The 14,094-nt window shown below is 46.3% G+C and overlaps 1 protein-coding gene across 11 annotated transcripts in view; it reads left to right on the forward strand.

Annotated features, from left to right (window-relative positions):
- The first annotated feature begins 8,667 nt into the window (after window positions 1-8,667).
- Window positions 8,668-14,094, forward strand: part of PTPRT (protein tyrosine phosphatase receptor type T) — a 477,859-nt gene continuing 472,432 nt past the window's right edge. For 2 of the 11 annotated variants that reach the window (XM_074553619.1, XM_074553620.1), the window contains exon 1: window positions 8,668-9,171. In XM_074553619.1, the coding sequence (XP_074409720.1) occupies window positions 9,102-9,171 (70 nt within the window). In that variant the 5' untranslated portion in view covers window positions 8,668-9,101. The remainder of the gene's footprint in view (window positions 9,172-14,094) is intronic. The other 9 variants (XM_074553627.1, XM_074553622.1, XM_074553621.1 and 6 more) reach the window with 7 other exon arrangements.

Below are 14,094 nucleotides of genomic sequence, written 5' to 3' on the forward strand. Positions count from 1 at the left end.
TAGAGAAACATTTGGTTATCATATCAGTGCTTGATTGCTTTACAAGCACTTACGGAGGCAAAGGCACTTTATGTGATTGTTTAGGAAGCTGCAAAGACAGATTTATTCACATGACACTTGTCTGAACCAGGGAGCTCTCAGCAGCCTTATCAAGTCCAGGCTTAAAATGCTGCAAGCGGTGCAGTGAAAGGTTTCTGTATCTGATGGCCACCTCTGTTCACTGCTCTGCCATGGGAAGGGAGGCTCCTGTACTCACAAAGATGCTCCAAGCACTGGGACACCTCTCCTATGAGGCCTGGGGTTACTCAGTCTGAAGAGGAGAAGGTTCCAGAAGGCATCAGAGCCTCTCTGGTGTCTAAGGGGCCTCCAAGAGAGCTGGAGAGGGGCTCTGGAGGGACAGGACAAAGGAGAGTGGCTTTAAACTGAAAGAAGTTAGATTTAGATTGAATATTGGGAAGGAATTCCTCCCTGTGAGGGTGCTGAGGCCTTGGCACAGGGTGCCCAGAGCAGCTGGGGCTGCTCCATCCCTGGAAATGTCCAAGGCCAGGCTGGACAGGGCTTGGAGCAACCTGCTGTCCCTCTAGGACACAAAATAAAACAATGCCGACACTGGAACTTCCAAGCTACAAAGAAGGGCCGTTTAATTTCTGACTCCAACATTTACAGATTTTCAAAAGTGACAGTGGATTGGAGGATGACAGTGCCACCTCTCCAATGACACTGGACAAACCAACAGTCCATCAAATTTCTCCTCCTCCAGAAAAGAATGTAAACCAAACATTATTTACATAAAGCTGCGTGAGAAAGTTTGTTGCAAGAATGTAAACATCAGAAGGCTTAGAAGAACTTAGAAGAACAGGGCTTGGAGCACCCTGGGACAGTGGAAGGTGTCCCTGCCCATGGCAAGGGGATGGAATTTGATGAGATTTAAGTTTCTTTCCAACTCAAACCATTCTGTGACTTTGGCCAGCTGTCAGCTATTGAGTTTTATTTCTAAAAGCTGAATTTAGGATAACTGTAGGAATTCAATGGGAAATACATGCTTGCACAGGAAGGCAAGTCCTTGCTGTAGGATATCTTGCATCTGCTGATAGTGCTGACTATAGCAAACCCACATTAGAGCCTGCAGGAGAACATTAATGGGAAAAGAGAAATATGAGCAGTCCTTGCCTCTACCCCCCAGGCTTTGGGTGTGTTTTGGTCCAAGAGGCCCAAGGAGTTGGCCACTGAAATGGCAGGGCCAGGAAGGTTTGGTGAACTTGGCTTTGTGGGAGGTTTTGGGCTCCTGAATAGGGAAGATGAAGAACCATCATGGGGAAATGTAGAGATGTCACAATATGACATGAAATGAACGACACTCACACACTGAGATGTCTAAGGTAAAACATGTTTATTTCTGGATCTTGATATTTATAGAATTCCAGAAGTGACCATGGATTGGAGGATGAATTTGCCACCTCTCCAGCCACACTGGTCAAACCAACAGTCCATCAATTCTCTCCTCCTCCAGAAAGGAATGCAAAACAATCATTATTTACATGAAAAGTGTGTGAGAAACTCCATTACAGAAATGTAAACATCAGAAGGCTTAGAAGAACTTCAGAAGGACAGGATGACATAGAGGGGAGGCCTTGCACCCTTGTGTAAGTCGTGAGGGTGTCTACAAATGTTAATTGTTCACCTAAACACCTTTAGATGGACTGTGCCATGGGATAGAATGTCAAAGGAGGAGGGAAAGTTGAATTAAATAGTGAAGGAATGGCTGTTCCAGGAATATTAATAGGAAGGGTGGCTGGGTTGTGTTTGCTACAGGCCCTTTTTCCCTAGCTCCACCTTGGCCTGAGGAGGAGTTGCTCCTTTGCTTCCCAAGCTGCTGAAGCTCTGCTCTGTGACTCTGTGTTCCTGTCTCCTCTGCTAATGACTGTTAATGACACAGCACTGAGAGCAAAATATGGCCCTAATGAACCCTGATGAATGGCTATGTCTTAAAGAGGAATTAAGTGATATTTTTTTTGGGGGGGGGGGCAGGGAGAGTGAAGATACATTAATTCTAATTACTTTTATTTTATGGCACTCTATATTTTCCAAATAACTGATAAAGTTTATGCTTGGCTGTAACACTGCAGCAAATTCCTAACCAAAAAATATTTGCTATCATTATGTTAGCTTATAAATTTCCCTGTAGATTTTATTAGATAAGCTTCATGAGCAATCCATTAAAAAATGGGAGTTGTGGAATTTGCAAGTTTTCCATGGAGTTTACTTGAAAACATCCACGTTTTACTGAATGAGGAGTGCATAATGGATGTGACTCTTTAGTCAAAAGTCCTTGGCACATTGCAGGGGCTGGTGCTCTGTGTGCTGTGCAGGAAGAAGAAAGGCTTCCACCTCCTGCCAATGCTCAGCTGCTTCCTTTATCTGGGCTTAAATCCCCTGGTACAGCTCAGAGAAAATAAGGGGACAATTTATGGTTTACTCTGAGCTAATGCATGTTGCCATAAATTTTAACAGAACTGGTTTACTTTTAAAATAACTCCTAATGTTCTAGGCCTCTTACACTTCCTAGAGAAGTTGCAATCACAGAATTTCTGAGGTTGGAAGTGACCTTTAAAGGTCATTAAGTCCAACTGTGTCAACACAGCAGCACCACCACGTTCAGCTAATCCTCATCCTGGGTGCCACATCCACAGGGGTTTTGGGGCATTTGCAGAGATGGTGATTCCCCACTTCCTTGGCAGCCCAATTCAATGCCTGCCCACCCAATCTATGCAGAAATTCTTCCTACTTACCTCTACTTTGTACTTTTGGGGTACATCCATGTAGTGACAGGTTCTGATTTTCTATCTGCAAACTAGAGGTGAAAAACTTGCTGTAGGTGCACGTGTGTATGAAGTGCTGAATGCTTCTGGCTTCTCCTTTCTGATAACCTGCTTTCCAAAGTTTCACAAGCTGCAGTGGTTGAGACAACTCTGTCCTCTGTTTTTCATTGATTAACCTAAATGGCTTATACTCATGTAATGGGACTGATGCTGAAAAATAAACAGCTCAAGGCACGTTCCAGCAGTCCTGTCCTGTTTGTGATTTGTACAGAGCCCCCATCCAGAAATAGGTACATGATGGAACTTGGGTAAAACAGGAGTTTTACCTGCTCAGTGCTTTGGAAACAGCTAAAAAGGGTAGGATTAGTGGGGAAATATTCCGTGCAGGGAAATGCACTCGAGGTCTCAGTGAGTCAGAAGGTGGCAGCAATGACACTGACATCCCTCTGTTGTGCTTTGCCTTGACAATAACTTACAGCTGGCACTGCAAGAACTGCAAACTTTGGATAATGGTGAACAGCTCAGAGGGGTCTTTAAAATATTGAATAAAAATAAAAGGTTGGCTAAGCAATCTGTGCCCAGCCTGTCCCCTCATGGAACAGCACAGTGCAAACTCTGCACCAGCTATTCCTGCTGCTCAGAAAATCCTCTCTGCTCCCTCCAAGGCCTGCTGTGGATCTGCAGTGCTGCTGGCCCAGGCTCCCTTTTCTCTGTCCCTGCCATCTCAGGCTGCACATGAGAGCTTTCCCCACTGAGCACAATCAGGTGTTTTCCAGAGGGAATATCCCCTCTCCCAGGGCAGGTTCCACCCACCCTGAGCCTGCAGCCAGCACAGGGAGCCAGGTGCTGCCCCTTCTGCTCTTCTGCCAGCTGTAGTGAAGCAGAGCCAGGCAATCTATACCTTGTGTGTGACAGCTGTCTCTGGAACTTCATTAATTGTGATCCATAAATTCAGCTACACCCATGGAAAGTCGTGCTTTCTTTTAGAAAGACGCTTATCAGGGTCCTCTGACTCTTATTCTATTATATGGGAAGATAAAGTTTAAATTCAACATTTCCTGCTAATGAAGAGCAACTGCTGGGCTGTTTGACATTTTCAGACTGTTTTGATGTTGCCTCCTTGCTGTACCTTTCTATTTACATGTGTCTGCCTATGGTATTAATAGATTGCTTTTCCATGATCCAGCATTGTTAAAATAAACTGCTGGATCCAGGGCCTTTTAGCATTTCCCAGAAGGTGTCATTGTGCTCATGTCTAAAGGTGAACTTGTATTTCTGAATAATTGATGGCTGGTAGTTAATTTCTTTATCTTCAGAAAGGAAGAAACTTATTAATGAGGATAATGCATGAGAGATCAATGCCAATGTGTGTGACATCGATTAATGATTTCAACTTGTAACCAGGTTGGAAAAAGCAGCTGGGCTCTGTATTTGAGCACATAATTATCTGTAATTGTGCTGATTACTTGGTGGGAGTGGGAAAACAGATAAGGCACCACTTACAGGGTACAGAGAACTGGGCAGAGGTTTTCTCCCTGGTAAACACTGAGCTGGGTTATCATTAACTCCTCAGTGGTGAAGTTTCTGCACAGATGTGGTGTGGGTTTATTTCTCCTGTGGTGATGGCATGTCTGGATGTGCACATATATATCTGCAAAAATGGATTAATCTGCACAAAGAAGTGAAACTAGTACTAGAGAGACAGTTTGTTTCTAATAATAAAAAATTGTAATCAGGAAGGCAGATGGTGAAGTTGCAAATGGTATCAGGAGAATGACCTGAGGAGTTAAGTTTCCTTTCTTTAACACCATGACAACAAAAGCTCAATAGATCATATTTCAGACCCAAACTTTCAGTGCATAATATAAGGAAGTGGAAACTTTTAATCCATCCATTGAAGTTTACCTAAAACTTTCACCCATCAATCCTGTTTTTTAACCACGATGCTGCCTAATAGGCAGCTCTGTAATGAAGGCTGTAAGTTGTGTGAGTATTTATTCGTCAGTACGTATTTACTGCTTGCCTCAGGAGAAAAAAAGAGTTTGCTGTGTTGAGCTGACTGATCTTGGTGTGTATTGAACTTGTCAAAGCTGAGGTTCTCTTTAAGCATCCACTGGTGTGTGGGATTAAGCTTCTCCTGTACCTCTAGGACTCTGCCTAGAGCCAGACTTGAGTGAGAGCTGTGTTTTGGGGACCTGTGCACCCTCAAAGAATCCTGTAGAACTGCAGAGAGATCTTTTCCTCCCCTTCAAATAAAGCCCATGGGCTGTGGAGTACTCACTTGCAGGCAGAGGAGCTGTGGTGTCGCAGCAGAGGCAGCCTGGCTGTGGTCTGCGAGTCGGCTTTCTCTGGAGCTGAGATGCTCTGCACGCTGCAGGGGACTGGAGGAGCTCCTCCAACTTCCCTTTCTAGCCTGGTAGTAGGATTGGGTATTTACATACTAACTTTTTTGTGAAATACTTCACAAACATACCTATTGCTTCAGTTTTGTGAGCTGATCTTGTTTAATGTGTTTCCTTGATTAAATGCATCAGCTGTCCCAACGTGACAGTGCCTTCAGTTGTTTAGCACTTCATTGGCCCCACCACAAATGGTACAGATTGTCCCTGGAAATCAAAGAATTACATTTTTTTGGTCTCATCTGACCCAGTGAAGGAACAGTTTTACAGAGTCAAGAAGCCTCAAGCAACAAGCTCAAGAAATCTTCAGAGTATGTCAATGTTGTCTTTTTTAAGCCACTTGAGAGTTATTAGTAACAGCAAAATCAGCTGTGGTGTTGTTCACCAGGATGAGATCAGACTTAGAACTTTTCTTTACCATTTTCAGTAAATAATACCATGTAATACATACTAGCCTTGAAATGTAGAAGTCTAACAAATTCTTTTGTAGGGGCTTTAATTCTTCATGCCAGCTCCAAAGCCACCTATTATAAAAGCTTTTGTGTGCATCACTGCTTTGTGAACACCTGAGTTGTAGAGCACAACTTGTCCCTGTCTTTCTTGATGGTTTATGAACCAACATTATGGCTCTGTTTGAATTTCAGGAGCTCCCTTAGCTGTAAATGAGTTATACTGATGGCTTGGCTCTTTATTTTTAAATTACACATTCCTTATCTGCAGCATGTTTTCTCATTTCCCTTCTCCAGCCTTACAACTTCTTTTAATAGCTGGATTTCATCCCACCACTATATATCTAGTCCTCAAAGATGTTGTTGTTGTCTGGAAGACTATTTCAATCCTCCTGGGTTACAAATATCTATTGACTTTGCCATTAACTGAAATAATTTCAGACTTTGGGATTTTGTGCTTACATCTGCCTAATTTTAATTTATCCTGTTCTTGCTGCAGTCATCCTGCATCTTATATTTTTTTTTTTGCTTTCCTTTCTCAAAAGAATTTTTGAGTTTAATCCTTCATAAGGTTTTAGCCTGATTTTAGTCCAGCCTAGTGCTTGCCTTTGCGCTATTTGATGTCCAACACAATTGTGTCTTGTCAGTTTTTTCCTAGATTCTTGTAGGCAATTTATTTCTAACCTTTCTTCTCCATCTAGATCTTCCCTCCCACCCTTCTTCACCTTGCTTATGATGCAGACTTCTTGGTTTGAAAATCACCCCTGTAGGAAGTATTAAGTTTCTCTCCTTTTCACTCCTTGGACCTCAGGAAGTCACTTAGTTTACCAATTTTTTTTGTCATTCTGAACATAAATGCCAGACTTGCTTCTGTTTCTTCCCTTTTCTTCAGTTAATATGAAAACAACTTTATTTAGAGGTTTTTTTCAGCTGTTCTTTGTTATTGTTTTATACACTTCTTACCAGCACCATTCCTGTGTTTCAAGACTTTGTTCTTATTGCCCAGGCAATTTGCACTGATCTAAGAATTATTATATATTATTCCAGTGGTTTCTATGTCTGCTGTGCTGGCTGGATCCTTTCTGCTGCCTAGCAGATTATTTAGTGAGGAGGTTTTCTTCTTGTTGTTCTGTTCTCTTTTCTCCCTTCATCTACAATTGTAGTGGTTTGTGATTGTCCTTGTGCTGAATGAAAGCTAGAGGTGTGCCTTAATTCCTGAAGTGATGCTGACACCTAAAGAGAGGGTCACACATCACTGACTGGAGGGGTTTTAGGGCTGGCATAGGATTTGGTTCCCAGGGAAGCTGTGGCTGCCCTGATCCCTGGAAGTGTCTGAGGCCAGGCTTGGAGCAGCCTGGGACAGTGGAAGGTGTCCCTGCCCATGGCAGGGGTGGCACTGGAGGGTCTGTAAGGCCCTTCCAACACAAACCTTTCTCTGTTGAGATACAGGGACCTCTCAAGCTCATTTCTGGCTCAGGCTGTGAACAGCTGAGGGGGAGTATTTGCTGTATAGCAAGCTGATGCTGTCTCTGTTGGTTCCCAGGGTGGTGCTCTTGCAGTGAAGGACTGCAATGTGCAATTCTTCAGTGGTTACTCCAGAGCCATAGCATAGTTCAGGTTGGAAAAGACCTTTAAGATCATTAACGCAGCAGTGCCATGCCCCAAGTGCCACATCCCACCTGCCTTTGTAATCTCCCCAAGCCAACCTCTTCCAGTGCTTGACCACTCTTTCAGTGAATAAATTTCTGATTATCCCACCAGGCTGAGTCCTGAGGACATCACAGCTCCTAACAAACTGTCATACTCTGTGGGATTCACATTCTCTGGACCAGAGAGAGGCAGAGAAAAGAATGATCAAAACAATCCTTATCTCATTTGCTGCTCCTGTGTTGTGCCACAGCAGAATGCAAGGTGGGGATTGTTTACCCACAGGGATGGTGTTTTGTTTCCTTGGCCTGTCAGGGCCAAACGTGTGCAGACTGTGGGTCAGCAGGCAGTCACGAGATTCTGGGCAGTTGAGTTGGGTGCTTTGCAGATTCAGTTTAGGTGTAATGTATTATAGTGTAATATAATATAGAATAATATAGTATAATAAAGTAATTAATTAGCCTTCTGGTATCAATGAAGTCAGATGCATCACTCCTCCCTGACGTCGGGCAAAAATATCACCGATACTCCTCCCGTAATTCCAAGTCTCCGGCGCTCTCGTAGTATTTAAAACGAATCGCCAGGCGCTTGTTTCAAACACAGAGCGGTGCTTGGGAGGGGGAGCGCTGCCCGTGCCCGGGGCAGCCCCGCGAGCGCCGCAGCCGCCGCCGGTCCAACACCGCCCCCTTCGGGCCCGGCAGCGCCGGAACCACAGCGGGGCCGAGGAGCGGCGGGAAGGGAGCGGGGCCGGGCGGGAACCAGGGGCAGGGGAACAGCGGGGAAGGGAGCGGGGCCGAGCCGAGGAACAGCGGGGAAGGGAGCGGGGCCGGGCGGGAACCAGGGGCAGGGGAGGGAGCGGGGCTCGGCCGCCGCCGGCAGTGCCAGCCCGCCCGCCCCGCTGCCATCCCCGCTGCAGTCACTGCCCAGGGCTGGCCGCACAGGTGCTCAGTCTGGGTGCTCACTCCTCTCCTTTTCCTGTGCGAATCCAGCCCAGGTGACTGATCCAGACTGATCAGTCCTATTCAAGGCCTTAGGTGTTCCACCCCCCCCCCCCTCCCCCCCTTCCCACTTTCTCCCTTATCATTTTGGGTCAAGAAGTTACCTGTGGACAGCGATTCTTAGAATTGCGCCCGGAATTGTCTCCCTGCCCTGTGCCTGAGCCCTAGGAGGGAGTGCCCAGGGCGCGCTGTGCCTCGCTGTTCAGCAGTGAACTCCCGAAAGTAAAGTGAATAAGGATGGAAATTACTATTTTCAGCTGTAGGTGCTCGTGAGCTGCTCGTAGCAGCCGCCCCATCAAACAGCAGGGCTCAGGGGGTGGTGGGGGGTGCCTATCTCCTCCTTGGCTCCAGCAGAGGGTCGCTCCCTCCATCCCATCCCATCCCCGCGCCGCTGCCGGCCCCAATCCCACCCCCAATCCCAGCCCTCCGTTTAACGCCAGCCCCTCGCTGCCAGGGCAGTGGCAGCAAACCTGCCTGCGCCGCGCGATGCTGCGCTCCAGCCGCTGCCGCGGGGCGCTGTGCGAGCGATCACCCGGCCTTGAATAAAGCACCGAGCACCCCCAAAGCCGCGCTCCGCTCGGCAGCGAGCGGCTCCCTGGGGGGGCAGCGGGGCGCGGCCGGCGCTGGGCTGGGCTCGGGGGGCACCTCCCGGCCGCCCCCCGCCGCTCCGAGCACACCGCGGCTCCGGCTGCCGGGGCCGCCGCCGCGCTCGGCCACCAATGCAGGGGATAGCGGCGGGCACGCAGCGGCTCCGCGGCAGCGCGGAGGGCAGGTGAACTCCGGGGAAGGATGACCGGCGTGGCCGCGATCGTCTTTTTCCTGCAGCTCTTACCCAGGGCGGACGGACAGGTTTTCCCAGGTGAGTGATGCCCCCGCTCCTGCATCCCTCGGGTGGCTCTCCCGGCAGCCCGAACTCCGCGCCTCCAGCTCCGCGGCCTCGCGGGGAGCTCCCGGTGCCATCCCGGGGGATGGAGGCGCCTCGGAAGGCGCTGGCCAGCGGCAGCGAGCAGCCTCGGTGCCCGCCGGTACCCGGGAGGCGCCGGGGATGGGATGCGAGGGGCTCTGCCCCGCCGGGGCTGGGGCTGGGGAGGGTTCGCTCCTGCCAAAGTTGCGTGTGGCAAGAGGTGACAGCATCGCCTTTATGGCAGCATCGCCTTTATTGTGGGATTCGCGACACGCGAGGCGGTTTTTGGTGGTTTGCGAGCCCCAGGCAGGAGTTGGCTCCTGCGGGATGTGGAGCCGCTGCCTTTCCCCTCCGGCCAGGGGAAGGGGTCTGGGCTTGCCCTGGGAAGTTTAGTGGCAGCTGTTGGAGCGCTTGCATGTCACAGCTCCGAGAACTTTCTCGGGGGGCTCCTTCCCAATTGTCACTTTGTCTGTCGCTGATGTTTGGGAGTACTTTGCTCCCTGGCATGTGTACAGCAATAGTAGCCGGCTATTTTCCCACTCCTACGAGTTCCTTTAGGCATAGTTTGAATGACTTGAAGATGACAGGTGCTTATAGAGCTGGCTTTCTCCTCCTGTGCTATTTTATAGGTAATCCAAAGCTACACGGCTCTTGTTTTTATCCTGGATCTTGCAATACATTCATTTTCTCACTGCAATTTGTGCTTATGCTAAAAGATAAGCAGTTATAGCTTTCTTCTCTCTTGACTTAGGGGGAAAAAAAAGTATTTTAAAACTATCTGCATGTTTAAGACGACTAAAATTTCCCTGTGTTATGTTGCTTAACTAAATAGGGATACATCTCATTGACTTGGGCGTGCTGGAGGCACAAAACTAAGTTGAGTTCATCTCAAACACAAGAAGGTTTTTGTGACTCGAAGCAGCAGCTCGGGTGGCTGTGTCTCGCCGTTTTAAAGCAGCAGCAGTGGCGTGTCGGGGATGCTGAGCTCCGTGCCCACCTTCCCCCGAACCCCTGGGCTCAGGGACGGGGCTGGCTGGAGGTGCTGTCACCAACCCGGCTGCCTTTGACACCACCGGGATCGTGTTTACATTGCTAGGCAACTGCACAAAGCACAGATTTATTAGAGAGGCTGCGAGAGCTAACCTAGTTAAATAACTGCTTCCTTGAGTAAGCAATATGCGGAGCTATTTATTTCCCCCCTCCCTTCTTTTCTCTCCCTTCCAACTGTTTTTCGTGTTCTTGACACTTGTCATATCAATTGTGATTAGATCCCGGGCTTTTGATGAATCATTTAGCCAGATGCTTGGAAAGAAGAGTGTTCTGGGAAAATAGCAAAGTTTTAAGGGGGCAGAAGACACTTTGTGTTTGAGGGAGATAATGTAATATGAGCTAAACGCATGAAGATTTAACATATTTCAATTATTTTTAGGAAAGCCATGAAATATTTTAATTATCAGTTCAGTGGAAATAGTAACTGTGAGGATTTTAAAAAAATCATTAGTATCTTCTTCTCCCTCCTATTTGAGTGTGCATCCTGCCATCCAAAGTAAGAGGCACTGATTTCAATAACTGTTTCTGAGCTGCTTGTGGGACTGAAATGAGGAGAAAGCTTTCTACTCTTAAAATAAATATCTGCTGTGAAGTGTACCGGTCTGGACTGTGTCCCTGCAGCTGATTTTAAAATTTTTTTTTGAATGGTAAAAAGCAAAATTTTGCAGGTTCACTTTGTCCCTGAAAATTCCGTGAAGTTTGGAGTGGCTCCAGTTAATGTCATCGGTGTCTTTCCACGTCTTCCATCAGGTGGTGCTCTCTCCATAACTTTTAGGATGCAAATATCTCCCGTCTCCGATTATTTTTCAAAGACTACTGCGTTTATACAGCAACCTTTTGTTAAACATCCTGAAAAATCGCTGTGCAAGTTGTTGGTTGTTATTGTTTTTTTAAAACTTATTTTTCTTAAGTGATCGCTGGACTAGGAAATAGGAAAGGCACAAGTCAAGAGGAAATGTAGTCAGTTCTTACCCGATTTGCACAGCTGCTGCTGCTTTGTGTTATTCCACACGTAAAATTAGGAATACTACAAAGAGACAGCAGAATGCTCCTGGCTTCTCCCTGGCATACCTCGTTTCATCCTGAGGGAGCTGGCTACCACTCATTTCTTTATGTAATTTCTCCATCACTCTATTTATAACTCTTTCCCCCAGCAATTACTTCCCCTTCCCTGCAGTCTCTGTATTTATTTGTAACTCAACATATGCTTTTCGAGGTTCTAAACTTTTTGTCAGCTTTAGGGTCAGCTGCTAATTTAAATGCTTTACTTTTCCGTGCCAGATACAGAAGCAGCCCCAGTTAATGATAGCAGTACCCAGTTCTTTCAGGATTTTGGAGCAGCATTACTTACAGAGAAGTTCTCCTGGAAGTCCGTGTGCGGTTTTTCTCCCACCAGAACATGTGGGGTATTCCTGCAGTTGCCGCACACTTTGCTATTGTCTGTTTTGTGAGGATTTTTAACACAACAGGGGCATAAATAGAGAGATTAAAGTCATTTGCAGCTGTGAAAAAGCATCCGGTGGGGAAAGTAGGACAGAGGGTTTACATGGGGGCTGTTGACCTGAACACCAGATTATTTAACACTTGTTTTTCTTCTGATGGCAGCGCTTAATTTAATTTTCCCCCTGTCCTGCTCCTTGCTTTGATGGCAGAGCTCGAACGCTCCCAAGGGCCGCTGCCACATCGCGAACTTGAGGCAGCTGAGAGTTCATTACACAGGGCTCGTCCAGCCGGGAGAGAAGATGAAAAGGGAGCAAACTGCGAGGAAATTTTTCGGGGGAAGCCTTGATTTAGTAGGAGTTCATTTGCTGAGGTTTTGCTGTCGGTAAATTGGCGGTGAAAAACGGGCCTTTCTGAGCGAGCTGCTCTGTGTGGCAGTTGTTAACAATGCAGCCATTTAACTCAATAATCACTTTTCTCTCCCTCTGGGGAGCTGTTAGCGCCACAATTCCACTTTATTTTTATCCCCGGCTGGCTCGATTTGTTTTCTAATACATAAACAATTAATCCTAAGAAGGTGATGTTGTGAAACTGCCTCTTTCGACAGCGGCAACGAAAGGTCACTGTGTGTATAAAGGCGTCTGTGAATCTCTGAGGGATAATCCTTCTCTTTTACAAATGCAGAGCCCTTTTTAACCATCCAAGTCCCTAAGCTCTGCTTCTCTTGTTTAATTGTACTTTTAAAGTCTGTTATGCTCTGCGTGCAGGCCCACGTGCTCCAGTTTTCATTAATATTACGGGAATGATTTGGGGCACTTACTGTAGAATATTAAAGTATAATTTTTTTTCAGAAGGCACCATCATCTGTTGCCATGGAAACCCGAATAGTAGTAAAGATGTAGGTCTGAGGCTTTGAACCTCGAAAGCCACGGACAAGGGTTGTTTCTTATAGGAACAATTACTTTTGTACATGAAATCCAGTTAAGTGGAGAGAAGAAAGAGAAATAAATTGATCTGTTCAGCATTGCTCTGACAATCCTCTTGAATAACGTTCAGCACAGAAGGATCAGTGTCTCTGATTCTCTCTATGTGTATGGTGTGGGTTTTTTAAAGCTCATTATTTATCATAATAGTTGCTTTATGCCTCTGGTAATTTTCATTGTGATTTTATAAGTGAGGTGCACGAATGTGTATTGGCAGGTATTGTTCTTTGCCTGAATGGGAAGCACTGAATATACAATGGAGAGGTGTGCATTGGAACTTAAATATTTTGGCAACAGGCAAATTTGAGACTGATTTAACGTGACCCTAATTAAGCAAAAGAATAAAAATAGCAGATGTTGTCTGAAATCAACCTACCAAAATCTGATTGAATATATGGGTTTGCTCAGTGATGAGAGTGATAATACTTCTGCTTTCGCACAGAAATCCTGCAGCCTGGTTGACATCCCCAGAAACCCTTACGGTGTTTGGGTGACGAGCAGCAGGGTGTGTGTGTGTGTGTGTGCATTGCTATATAAAGCCCTCTGTCTTTCTAGAGAGACATCCCTTCATTTTTTATGGAAACTGCTGCAGTCTGTTTCCTCGCTGTCTTGTAAGGCACAGATTAAAAATGTAACTGAGCTTCCAAAAAAAATGCTCGTAGGAACATCCATAGATGAGACTTTCCTTACATGAATTTGAAATAGCAGCAGCATGCAGGGGTCACCTGCTGCTGGGAACAAGTTGTAGTCCAGGTCTCCATCTGTGAAGCAGGAAACCTTCTGTGTCTCCCCTTGCCTCAGTAGCAGAGGGCTCCACTCCCCTGGGGAAGGGCTCGTGGGTTGCCATTCCTTGGCTCTGTGCTCATATTCTTGATAAGAAGGTGGTATATGGCTCTTGTGGTATTTCTGGAACGTTTTATGGAGCAGCATTACTTGGCTCATTGAAGCCAATGGATTTGGCCTGGAGTCACTTTTTTTATACCACTCACTGTTCCTAGTTTTCATATTTTTCTTTAGCTGGTGCTCTCCCCTGTTTGTGCTGGATGTACCTTCATTTAGGTGGTCTCTGCTTTTTTTTTTTTGAGACATCTTTACCTGCCTCTTACCCTGCCACCTTCCTGGCCTGGTGCTGCCCCTTACTTTGAATGCCATTCCAGGCAGAACCAGAGAAAAAGAGCAGGCACACAAAGGTGGTGGATGTTGTTGATGGCATCAGTAAGGACTTCTCACAGCCTGGTCCTATTTTTCTGTGCACTTGTCATTACATAGCAAAAAAGGGTTCATTATTGTGAGCTCTAAAGATCATACATCTTCATGGTAAAGGAGAGAATTACTGTCTTAATCAGACTATGCATCACTTAATCAGTCCTGTTTGTTTTTTAATATCCAATAAATACATCCCATC

The sequence above is a fragment of the Zonotrichia albicollis genome, chromosome 17, assembly GCF_047830755.1.
Source record: "Zonotrichia albicollis isolate bZonAlb1 chromosome 17, bZonAlb1.hap1, whole genome shotgun sequence".
Classification (NCBI taxonomy): Eukaryota; Metazoa; Chordata; class Aves; order Passeriformes; family Passerellidae; genus Zonotrichia; species Zonotrichia albicollis.